The sequence below is a fragment of the Salmo salar genome, chromosome ssa09 (assembly GCF_905237065.1).
Source record: "Salmo salar chromosome ssa09, Ssal_v3.1, whole genome shotgun sequence".
Classification (NCBI taxonomy): domain Eukaryota; kingdom Metazoa; phylum Chordata; class Actinopteri; order Salmoniformes; family Salmonidae; genus Salmo; species Salmo salar.
In genome coordinates this window covers 6,981,322-6,993,940 of record NC_059450.1, presented here as the reverse complement: position 1 = coordinate 6,993,940, position 12,619 = coordinate 6,981,322, and the positions used below count along the sequence as shown (strand labels likewise).

The 12,619-nt window shown below is 44.0% G+C and overlaps 2 protein-coding genes across 4 annotated transcripts in view; one reads left to right on the top strand and one right to left on the bottom strand.

Annotated features, from left to right (window-relative positions):
- cnksr1 (connector enhancer of kinase suppressor of Ras 1) overlaps positions 1-3,845 on the top strand; it is an 89,965-nt gene extending 86,120 nt beyond the window's left edge. For all 3 annotated transcript variants that reach the window (XM_014210100.2, XM_014210099.2, XM_014210098.2), the window contains 2 exons: positions 971-1,152; positions 1,620-3,845. In XM_014210100.2, the coding sequence (XP_014065575.1) occupies positions 971-1,152; positions 1,620-2,054 (617 nt within the window). In that variant the 3' untranslated portion in view covers positions 2,055-3,845. The remainder of the gene's footprint in view (positions 1-970; positions 1,153-1,619) is intronic.
- Positions 3,846-9,743: 5,898 nt separating this feature from the next.
- On the bottom strand, positions 9,744-10,556 carry cldn23l (claudin 23-like). The gene has a single exon (XM_014210083.2). The coding sequence runs from the start codon at positions 10,407-10,409 to the stop codon at positions 9,744-9,746; it is 666 nt and encodes a 221-aa protein (XP_014065558.1). The 5' UTR covers positions 10,410-10,556.
- Positions 10,557-12,619: the final 2,063 nt, after the last annotated feature.

Here is a 12,619-nt window from a genome sequence, read left to right as displayed (position 1 = left end):
AGGCTGACTACAGCAGGTCTCTGATTTTTACTCTGCGGTGCTGAGGGCCTGGCAGCTGCTAAGGCCCACACTAGAAGGGGGTGTGGGGCCTGTGCTGTGGGTGTGGGAGGGGCCTATCTTCCACAGTCCTGCCATCCTTTTGAGATCGGTTCAATTGGCTACCCTGCAGAAGATACTGATGGCAGCAGCGGGTTTACTAAGGCTGGGTGACCTGTGGCTGCTTGGGTAGGAGGGGTGGAAAACCACGGAAGTCCTGGCACAACAAACAGGACTAACGTCTCTTAGGCTGCTGGAGGGATTCCTGGGGGAGGTCCAGGAGGCACTGTCTGAGCCGGTAAGGGGGGTGTTGGAGCTGCCGGGGGGGCACCAATGTTTCCGCCACTGCAGGTGACGGCAGAGACTGGGGACTGGCAAGGGGGTATGGAGGACTTGGACTTTAACACTCCGAGCCTGGGGGAGTTTGTCTTTGTGAGAGGTTGGGGGTGGAGTTCACTGTCGGGATGTTTATAATGGGGTACATGTATTTGAATAAAGAAAAGGCCAAATGTGTGTTGTTGAATTTTCTGTTTGCTCTGGCAAATTTGGCTATTTGGCTAACAAGGAGGAACAGGGTCAAAGGCGGGGCGATAACAGACCCTTTACTATTATTTAATGAGTTCTATAAAATGATTTTAAAAAGTGTGTCGGGGAAGCCATCTGTATAGCTGGGGAAGATGGGTTGGATATACGATTGTAGAAGTGGTGAGGTTTTGGATATAGTGATGTGTGATTTTGTTTGGTATCGTGAGGTAGAGGGCAAGGTGAGTATGCAGCACAGGGGATATTTGTTTTTTTAAAGAGGGGTGGAGGGTGGAGTGGTGCAGTTTTAATGAAATGAGGATGTATCATTAAAGAAAGACAAAAAGTCTCTCTCTCTCTGTACATCTCTCTCCCCCCCCTTCTCTCTACTCCCATTCCCCCCTCCCACCAGGAGCTCCGGAGGATGAGATGGGCGTGCTGTTCCACCGACTGAATGAGGGCGGCGTGTCCCTGATCGGCAGCGACAAGCTCACAACTCACGACCACTTCCGCAAGTCCTTCATCCGGCGCAACAAGAACCCGGTCATCAACGAGAAGGCCCACGCGCTCCGCGTGCTGCAGAGCACCCTCAAGGTTCGGGTCGACCCTCAGAGCTCAGAGCCTCTTCAGCTAAGCAGTGTCCGCTGGACTTGACCTACATCGCTACTTATGTGTACTCCTTATTTGAACGCTTTTGTATAAGTGCCCTATGTGGGATTATATCCACAAGTAGTCTCACTTTTGACCGTATGCTCTTAATGTTGTCTTCATTTGTTCTCTTTCATACAATCGAGCGTTCACTCCACGTAGTGTGGCCTTCGATCTATGTTGTTTTCTAAATTGGGTTGTCTTTGAAAGATCTCTTTCCACAAGTGGTTTTCCCCATGACCTAGAATGTTGTGAAAGGAACAGTTATAGCAGCAGGAAGAACTCATGGCCCCAGTTCACGTAGCCAGGGGAAACTCCTGACCCTAGTTTTATAGTGTACTAATAAAAACATTTCATTTACTATTATGATGCAAAAATGTGAATGACCCCATCTGTTCTGAATGTGCTTCTAGGATAAAGAGGCGGAGCTCCAAGTCATTAACAAGGTCCTGGAGGACTCTGATCTGACGTCACAAAAGTACCGCCAGTGGAAAGAACATAACGAAGACCTTCACCTGGTGATCGAGAAACTGGCTGTCCAACGGGCTAAAGCTGTTGCCAAGGCAAGGGCGGGGCATAAAGAGGACCAGGACACCCCCCCCGAAGCATCGCCCGGGAAGCAGGTCGCTGTGGAGACGGGGGGTGTGTGTGGACTGAGCCTTAGTGACGGGGAGATGCTGGTGGATGCGGAGCCGTTGTTGTCAAGCCCGGTGAAGAATGCGGGTGACTTGGATGTAGAGCCACAGTCGGAACACTCATCGACTGCTGAGAGCAGCACAGACAAACAGAGCAGCAACACAGCCGACGTAGCTAGTCAAGCTAGCCCAGATAATTACTTTTACATATGAGACACCAATGGACTGATCTGATGATGGTCTTTCTAGTTTTCATCAGTGATTATTATAAGGGCCTGGTGTTTTTCCCAACCATATGACCTAAGCAGGGAAAAACTCATGACTCTAGTTACAGCTGTGATGCGTTCCAGGAGATTTTTCTGCTCAGTAAAAAGTGCTCAGTAAAAAGTGTGGCCCCTCAGGATTTTTGCTTGGTTTATGTTGATATAGGAAAGACGGCTTTGTCTATCCAAACCTGAATTCGGTATTCATATAACAAAAAAAATAACAATTTTGCCAAGTATCACTCTATTGATAGATATATACTGTATTCATGGGATATTATGGGCTGTCTTAGTTTTCTACTATTGCATTATTATTGCAGATTTTAAAGGAGATTTTACAGGTAAATTATATCTGTATGTGCTTTATGCCTGTTATGTACATAGAATTTTAAATGTCATGTAACAAGATGTATTGGCATTTTTAAACTTAGATTGTATGTATTTTTGCACAGAATAAGGTCCGATCTTGCCACGTTATGAAAATTGTTATTATAGATCAAAGACATTTATTCATTTTAATCTGAGGTTAACATTGAAGACTGTTCCAAGATGTGTTCCCAAGTGTGTGTGCATACGTGCTTGTTTTCAGCTGGGTTTGTCCAATGCATCTTGAATACACTGATGGTACAAAACATTAGGAACACCTTCCTACTATTGAGTTGCACCCCCCTTTTGCCCTCATAACAGCCTCAATTCTTCGGCATGGACTTTACAAGGTGTCGAAAGCTGGCCCGTGTTGACTCCAATGCTTCCCACAGTTGTCAAGTTGGCTGGATGTCTTTTGAGTGCTGGACCATTCTTGATACACACTGGGAAACTGTTGGGTGTGAAAACCCCAGCAGCATTGCTGTTCTTGACACACTCGAACCGGTGTGCCTGGCACCTACTACCATACCCTGTTCAAAGACACTTAAATATTTTGCGCATTCACCCTCTGAATGGCACACATACACAATCCATGTCTCAATTGTCTTGAGGCTTAAAAATCCTTCTTTACCCTGTTTCCTCCCCTTCATCTGAAGTGTATTTAACAAGTGACATCAATAAGGGATCATAGCTTTCACCTGGATTCACCTGATCAGTCCATGTCCTAATGTTTTGTACACTCAGTGTAAATTGATTCAATATATTCTGATTGAGCAATAGTGATCCTCACTGGTGACTGAGCAAGCGAATGCTGTAAAGAACAAATGATGAATGCATACATTTGCTAAAAGTTTAATGATGTCATTCAAGTAGCCATTGTCCTACACTCTTAGAACAAAAGGGTTATTTTGCTGTCTCCATAGGAGAACCCATTTTGGTTCCAGGGAGAAAGAACCCTTTTTGGTTTCAGGTAGAACCCTTTTGGGTTCCATGTAGAACCCTCTGTGGAAAAGGTTCTACATTGATCCAAAAACAGTTCTACCTGTAACCAAAAAGGGTTCTTCAAAGGGTCAAAGACCATCTTCAGTCCATCTACATGCACAGTTACTCGTACACCTCTGTGTCCTGCTTGTTCTTCAGCTGTGAGCAGGTACAGGAGGGATGTCTCGGCCGAATCTTGAAGCTGAGCATCAGCGCCGTTCCACCCAGCACCTGTACACATCCCCCCACCCAGACAAGGAGACCGACCCGGTCGGGTGCAGAGTAAGCTTGGGGCAGCCTATGATGAGGTCTGTGGGGGGGTGTCTGCTCCAGCTGTGTGTGTTGTGATGTCCTATGTGATGATGAAACTGTCAATAAAATGGCATTACAATTATTGATGAAGTTTGTATTGATATTTGTCTTGTGGAAACTGGGACTTTTATTTTGCATTCACTGCTGAAAAAAGTGCTGAGAAAAGTGTTGACAAGGTTGTGGTAAAACTCTCAAATTGTATTTGTCACATTCTTTGTAAACGACAGGTGTAGACTAACAGTGGACAGCTTACTTATGGCCTCTTCCCAACAATGCAGAAAAAAAGAAGGTAATACCATGAGGAATAAATACACAATGAGTAACTTGGCTGTATAGGCAGGGTATTTGCTAAGAATTTGCATGATAACAGAGGGCACCTACTGATAATTACTTTGGAAATCAACACAATTGGGAACAACATTGTTACCTCTAGTATCAAATGGTGCCTACTTGTTTTTGGTAATGAACCTCAAACAAACAAGCAGTTAATAGGTTGTTGCTGTATACAATATTACCATGTAATTTATCAGTAAATATATTGAACTGAATATCACCGTATCATGAAAAGTGTTGGTCCCATGTTTCATGAGCTGAAATAAAAGATCCCAGAAATTTTACATACACACAAAAATCTGAATTCTCTCAAATTGTGTGCACAAATGTGTTTACATCCCTTTAAGTGAGCATTTTATCCTTTGCCAAGATAATCCATCCACCTGACCAGTATTGCATATCAAGAAGCTGATTAAACATGATCATTGCACAGGTGCACCTTGTGCTGGGGACAATAAAATGCCACTCTAAAATGTGCAGTTTTGTCACAATGCCACAGATGTCTTTTTAAGTTTTGTGGGAGCATGGAAATGGCATGCTGACTGCAGGAATGTCCACCAGAGCTGTTTCCATAGAATTTAATGTTCATTCCTCTACCATAAGTCTCCAATGTCGTTTTAGAGAATTTGGCAGTACGTCCAACTGGCCTCACAACCGTAGACCACGTGTAAAGACCTTCACGTATGGGTTCTTCATCTGTGGGATCGTCTGAGACCAGCCACCCGGACAGCTGAGGAAACAGGAGTATTTCTGTCTGTAATAAAGCCCCTTTGTGGGGAAGACCTAACCCAGGCCCACCCATGGCTGTGCCCCTGCCCAGTCATGTGAAATCCATAGATTAGGGCCTATTGAATTTATTTCAATTGACTGATTTCCTTACATGAACTGTATATTTTTGTTCAGTATACATTTCTGTGCTGTAAGAGAATTTATCACTGACGGGTTTGAATATTGTTTAGTTCCCTACGTTTCCTGCTCAAATAGTTCTCTAAGACACTCGCTGCCATGCAGTGGTGTAGTCCAGGGTTTTCCAACTTTGTTCTGGTACCCCCCTGGGTGCATGTTTACATTTTTTTCCCTGGCACTACACAGCTGATAAAAAAAAATCTAAGCTTGATGATGAGTTGGTTATTTGAATCGGCTGTTGGGGCAAAAACCGAAACGTGGCCCCAGGAAAGTTTCTAAAATGCTCAGCGGTTTCATAGACAGAGATAGAAATATCCATTCTAAATTTAGAAAGAGGTTAAATAATAGATGCAACAACTATCATGGGTTGCTAATATGACTAGGATAATGCATTTGGCTGCAAGACAATGAAAGAAAGTTCATTTGAAAACCAAAAGAACCGAATAGCCATATGAGGAAGTCTTTCAAATAATCGCCTTAGTGTTTCTATGGTGGGATTTTGGCTATAGTCTACTTTGCAGCAAGGTAAGGCATGCCTCATAATATGAAGTAAAACATCCAGGTTTCAAACAATTAAGAAACAGGACAAATATAGTGATGATAATGATAGACCTAACCATCTTCTGGTAGATGGAAAGGCTTTCAAAAACGTTCTGAATTAAATATTAATTAGCTACAAAGTAGCATATGCCTTCCTGGCAGAATGATATCATTATTATTTGCATCAATCTTTGGCCACTTGTTTTGCAAACTCCATCTCGTGCATAGCCGCGGGAAGTAGAGGTGCTGAGGGTGCTGCAGCACCCCCTGAAAAATCAAATATAATTTTTTTTAAATGTAAATGCTCATGTGTGCTACACAAACAACAGCTGTAGGTGCCTGCACAGTTGAATTAAAGGGTAACTACACAAAAAAATCTATTAAATGTATTGGATTCTTCCCAGACCTCAAAATTGGTCTCCCTGATGTGGTTTAACTTTGAGAGCGAAAACCTGAACAATTTAGAAAATCAGAAACCTGTGGATTTCTGACTCAGTTGACAGCTTCATTTATCTATCTCAATAATAGGCCCACTATTAGCCAATTTGCACAGTATAGATTAGGTTGGCTTGACTGTGAAAGACTGTGTTAATAGAATTTTTAACATGGGGCGCCTTTCCTTCGCCGGGTGGGCCGTTTGGAAAATTGTTGGCAAAATTAGAGTATACCCACTTCTCCAGGCACCGCTACACCACTGCTGTGATGGTTACCTCCCCGACAAAAACGTGTAAATGTCATTGGACAGGACGGGTGCCAGTGTGTGTGTGTATGAATTTTGATGAGCAATGTGTTTGGGGTTTTATTGGCACTTCTTCCTCATTGTGTGAATTGGCAAAAGGATCTTTGTGCTGGGCCAAGAACACAAATATTAAGATAAAGGTGGTAGCACATATCTTTACAAACCCACCCGTTCCATGTGTCTAAAGACACTTAAACATATTTCATTAATAATTACCCTCTTTGCAGGTTTCAAAACAGGATGTCCGTATAGGGCTCAATTAACTAGGCTACAATACTTCACAGCCTGTTGAAAGTTAGCCTATAATTAGCTTTCTTTATCGTTAGTCCCTGAAGGTAGCTTGTGCTTAGAGGATTACATAGCATTTAAACTATACAAGCGGCACTCGCCTAGCCATGCTAGCCTCGCCATCATGCGGGTACCAAGCAAGCTAAGTAGTGCTACATATCAACAGCCAGTCCAGTAGGGATTGGAAGTTATGGTGAGCTTTGATTGGTCACTTGCGATATTGCGGAGGATTTGAATACAGTTCTGCTTTCCCCAACTTTAGTCCTGCCCTGTTCAGCTCCCTCGCTCATGCTCGCATCGCTCAATGGGCCCGCCCACTCCGTTTCTCTCACTTTCCTTCCGTTGAAAGTGAATGGCTTCCGATGTTTCACCGTGCATTGGCACTTCCTAGTGTAAATGGCCCGTTACACAGCAGGACCTGTAAACATAAAGCATCTCAGAGTAGGAGTACTGCTCTATGATAAGGTCTCGGTGGTCTGAACGTCTACTGTAAACTGATCCTAGATTTGCACTACATGCTTTATGAATACAGGGCCAGGAATCTAGGTGTAGCCTATTCTAAGTAGGGCTTATAATTGTAAGTACATGCTAGATTCTTCCAAGGTCTTGTCACATGTTTCAATGAAATATCTATGACCCATTCTGTTTCAGTGGGGCATATTTTGAAATCACTTTTCTCGCAATGGATATGGATTTCTGTGTCCCATAGGTCAGTGATGTGAGTTCTTCAGATATTTGCTCTGTAATTAAAAAGTCCATAATAGTTAATTCTATGCATTGCAATTTCTCGTGGACAGACGCATGTAACACAACTGGTATTGTAGGACGTGGGATGCAATAAGTCCACCACAGGAGTGCACAGGTTTTTCAACACTAATATTTCAATGCTCTAGCTGCAGACCTCATCTCTCAGGCCCCTCATCTCTCAGCCCCCTCTGTATACTGGCACCTAGTGTAGACCTCATCTCTCAGCCTCCTCTGTATACTGCCACCTACTGGAGACCTCATCTCTCAGCCTCCTCTGTATACTGCTACCTACTGGAGACCACATCTCTCAGGCCCCTCCCCCTCATCTCTCAGGCGCTCAGTGACGAACTGCCCAGGGAAAACAAATCCCCTCTTTCAATTAGCTCCTGGATGCTTCTCTTTCTAATGGCTTGTGACTACTTTCTCGTTCTATGGGTCGCAGTAGCAGCCATATTTTTTTTAACTTAATTTCGATTTGCCTATCTGAATCATAATGTCCTACTGTTCCTGCTTTATATGCTTAAGTCTTTTAGTTCATGGAGGGCTGTTTGTGTCACTATCTACCTTTTTTATTGCCTTGTTTATTTAATTATATTTGGGAGACAACGACTTTAACCATATTTTGTATTATTGAAATATAAATTATGTTGGATGATGACAAGGGGAGAGGGGCATGGGAGATGAGGGCGAGGGGCCTGATAGATGTGAGGGGCCTGAAAGATGAGGGGGATCGGCCGGAGCAATGAGGTCTCCAGTAGGTGTCAGTATAGAGAGAGGCCTGAGAAATGAGAGGCCTGAGAGATGAGGTGGACCCCTCTCGATCATTTGGAAAAATCAAGATTTCGCAGGTGTTTGCAGCTTTGGAATTTCAGAAGGGGAGGTGACATTTGGGCCATAGACTTGCCCATACCTTGCAAAGAGAGGGGGTGGAGCTACCACCCTGCTTCCACTTAAATGTTCTAACAAGTCTGCAGTCTGCCCCCAGAACTTAATCGAGCATCTGATGCAATTACGCAAGATTTTAGTTCTGACTTTCCGAGATGATGTGCATTGTATTCTGTTATATATTCTCTTCTACCTCTGCTAGCTTCTGAATGAATGGAAGGTGTGTGTGTGCGTGTGTGTGTGTGTGTGTGCATGCCAGTTCCGTCTTCACACAGACACTGTTAATGTTGGCTTTTCAACCATGGCAGTGCTAACGTGTTGACAGTGTGAGTTGTGAATATTACAGTTTGACTAAATAATCATTACAAACTCCGATGACAGTGTTTGTTGCACAGTTAACAAACCTGTTTATTCACAGTAGAATCATAGTAGTCATACATTACATACTGACAACTATTATACAGTTCCAAATGACATAGAAATAATATGTTTTCCCCTTATATTATCTCTACACTACAAACAGTATAAACATCTTGATAAAATCTTCACAGTTATCAATAGGATTTGGCATCTGTAATGTATGCCTGACTTAAAATTCTATACAATTCGTGATTTAATTCTTTATTGAGGTATTGTCAAAAATGGTAAACAACTAACACTGCTTCTAAATCTTAAGTCCTAAATATGCCCTAAGATCTAAGATTATCCCTAAATCATATACATTTAGTTTGACACAGAAGTAGTAGGGTCTACTGTATGTTCAAATATTGTGTCCGACAGAAACTATGACTTAATGAAAATCAGGAAAGAAAGAGAAAAACAGAAATAGTATTAGACAAAGGGCAAAGAGTTGGCAAAGGCATGGGTAGTAGGCTACTACAACGACCTACAAGGCTGACATCAAAACCTTGCTTTGTGACAGTTCTATACTTTTTTTGCAGTTAAAGGCAACATTAATCGTTTTTTAAGGTTAGCATCTCCAAGTAAAATACAACAGTGCCATACAGCTTCCTTTACAAAAGTTAAAGTTCATCATCCTTCATACACCCTCAATTATATTTTAGTGACAATCGAACAAAAAAGACTCCCATCACTGAACCCAAACCATCCACAAATACCCTTTTCACACTGTTGTGTTTACCAGGGGCAGAATGGCCAGCTGGCTTTTCGGGTACATTTTTAGACCAGTATCCCTTTCTAGCTTGGGTTTTTTGCACAAATTGATCATTATTTAGCTAATAATGGGAGCCTCAAGGAAAAAATTGTCCGGTTTGGGGGCCTCGGGGAAAACAATGGCCAGTGTTTTAGAAATGCCAGTGACAATTTCTGGTCCCAGTCTGCCCCTGGTGCCGACCTGAACCTTACTGTGTTGGCTTAGATATTTTCTTTTCACAATGTCCTTTCCAGCATTGTTCCAGCAACTATGGTGGAAACATACCAAGCAATTGCAGTACAGCTCGGTTCGGCTTGGCTTGGCTTTGTAGTGTTAAGGGTAAATCCAATTTATCATCTTCACTCACAGTAACTCTCCCCCAGTCTCCACTAACAGCTGATGTCATACACCTCTGTGTCCTGCTTGTTCTTCAGCTGTGAGCAGGATGTACAGGAGGGACATCTGGGCCGAATCTTGAAGCTGAGCAGTAGCGCCACCCCCCCCAGCACCTGTACACATCCCCCCACCCAGCCGAAGTAGAGCGACCCGGCCGGGTGCAGAGTGAGCTGGGGCAGCCTATGATGAGGTCTGTGGGGGGGTTTCTGCTCCATCCCCAGTATTCCCAGGTTGTGTGTGTACACCCCCAGAGCGGTTAGACTCAGCAGGCCTGACAGCGCCACTAGCAGGCCACCCGCCGCCACCACGCTTCTCAGGGGCAGGTCGGTCCAGCACCTCACCCCCACACTGGCCAGCACAATGCCCGCACCACACAGGAACAAGGAGCTGAGCACAAGGCCTTGCGCCAGCCTCACCTGTGGGTCGCTCTGGTAGGCGCCTTCTACTGGCCAGCACTGCTTCAGCTCCGAGTGGGCCACTTGTAGGCAGCTCTCCCATAGGCCATCGGTGCGCAGGAGGAGGCGGGGCTCAGCCCCGGCCACACCCACTAGCTGGGTCTGCCCCTCCCTCCACTGGGGCGTGATGGCTGCCATGAAGACCAGCACCAGGCCCAGAGGGGCGAACACGATGCCCATCACCATCGAGGCTGGGGTTTGCATGCTGCTGCTGGGTCGTTTCGGAGGAATTTCTGGGTAATGGAGTTCTGGATGGGCTTCTGGGTAATGTTCGAAAAAGGATGGATGGTGGATCTGGGATGGTAGCCAGGTGAGTCACAGACAGTAGACGTCGGTCACACCTTGAGGTAGGACACCGTCAAGCTACAAGGAGGAAAGAGGAGACATAAGACATTACCTCACCCAGTACAAAACCTGCACTGACGCAAGTATGACTGACTGTCCTCTGGCCACAACCTCCAATTGACCTGATTTGGAACGTGCTGAATTTCATCCCCATCTCTGAGAGATCTAATGGTCTTATAACTGTCTACGTGACAGATCTAAATGGTTTCCTTTACCTTGCTGTGGTATTCTAAGCATCCTTCACGCCTCACTGGGCTGAGAGAGAGAGAGAGAGAGAGAGAGAGAGAGAGAGAGAGAGAGAGAGAGAGAGAGAGAGAGAGAGAGAGAGAGAGAGAGAGAGAGAGAGAGAGAGAGAGAGAGAGAGAGAGAGAGAGAGAGAGAGAGAGAGAGAGAGAGAGAGAGAGAGAGAGAGAGAGAGAGAGAGAGAGAGAGAGAGAGAGAGAGAGAGAGAGAGAGAGAGAGAGAGAGAGAGAGAGAGAGAGAGAGAGAGAGAGAGAGAACGAGCTCATATGGCTTCAGTGGTCTGCTGGAGTCTAGGAGAATCTAGATGCCCCTCTGTTGCTAAGATACACTAACCTGGCCAGTCTCACAGCTCTATATTACACTTAGAAACGTCGGATTGAAAGATACATTAGTCAATGAGTGTGTGTGAGTGCATGTATATTCATACAGTTCAAGTCGGAAGTTTACATAAACAAGTTTTAATGACTCCAACCTAAGTGTTTCAACCACTACACAAATTTCTTGTTAACAAACTATACTTTTGGAAAGTCAGTTAGGACATCTACTTTGTGCATGCCACAAGACATTTTTCCAAAATTGTTTACAGACAGATTATTTCACTGTATCTCAATTCCAGTGGGTCAGATATTTACATACCCTAAATTGACTGTGCCTTTAAACAGCTTGGAAAATTCAAGAAAATTATGTCATGGCTTTAGAAGCTTCTGTTTGGCTAATTGACATCATTTGAGTCAATTGGAGGTGTACCTGTGGATGTATTTCAAGGCCTACCTTCAAACTCAGTCCCTCTTTGCTTGACATCATGGGAAAATCCAAAGAAATCAGCCAAGATCTCAGAAAAAAAATTGTAGTACGCAAGTATAAACACCATGGGACCACGCAGCCGTCATACCGCTCAGGAAGGAGATGCGTTCTGTCTCCTAGAGATGAACGTACTTTGGTGCGAAAAGCGCAAATCAATCCCAGAACAACAGCAAAGGACCTTGTGAAGAAGCTGGAGGAAACAGGTACAAAAGTATCTATATCCACAGTAAAACGAGTCCTATATCGACATAACCTGAAAGGCCGCTCAGCAAGGAAATAGCCACTGCTCCAAATCCGCCATAAAAATGGACAATGACCCCAAGCATACTTCCAAAGTTGTGGCAAAATGGCTTAAGGACAACAAAGTCAAGGTATTGGAGTGACCATCACAAAGCCCTGACCTCAATCCTATAGAAAATGTGTGGGGAGAACTGAAAAAGCGTGTGCGAGCAAGGAGGCCTACAAACCTGACTCAGTTACACCAGCTCTGTCAGGATGAATGGGCCAAAATTCACCCAACTTATTGTGGGAAGCTTGTGGATGGCTACCTGAAACGTTTGACCCAAGTTAAACAATTTAAAGGCAATGCTACCAAATACTAACTGAGTGTATGTTAACTTCTGACCCACTGGGAATGTGATGAAAGAAATCAAATCTGAAATAAACAATTCTCTCTACTATTATTCTGACATTTCACATTCTTAAAATAAATTGGTGATCCTAACTGACCTAAAACAGGGATTTTTTACTAGGATTAAATGTCAGGAATTGTGAAAAACTGAGTTTAAATGTATTTGGCTAAGGTGTATGTAAACTTCCGACTTCAAGTGTGTGTGTGTGTGTGTGTGTGTGTGTGTGTGTGTGTGTGTGTGTGTGTGTGTGTGTGTGTGTGTGTGTGTGTGTGTGTGTGTGTGTGTGTGTGTGTGTGTGTGTGTGTGTGTGTGTGTGTGTGTGTGTGTGTGTTATACTTTTTGGTAGGGATAGTGAGGAACAGTGAGTAGTGACCTTGGTTATATTGAGGC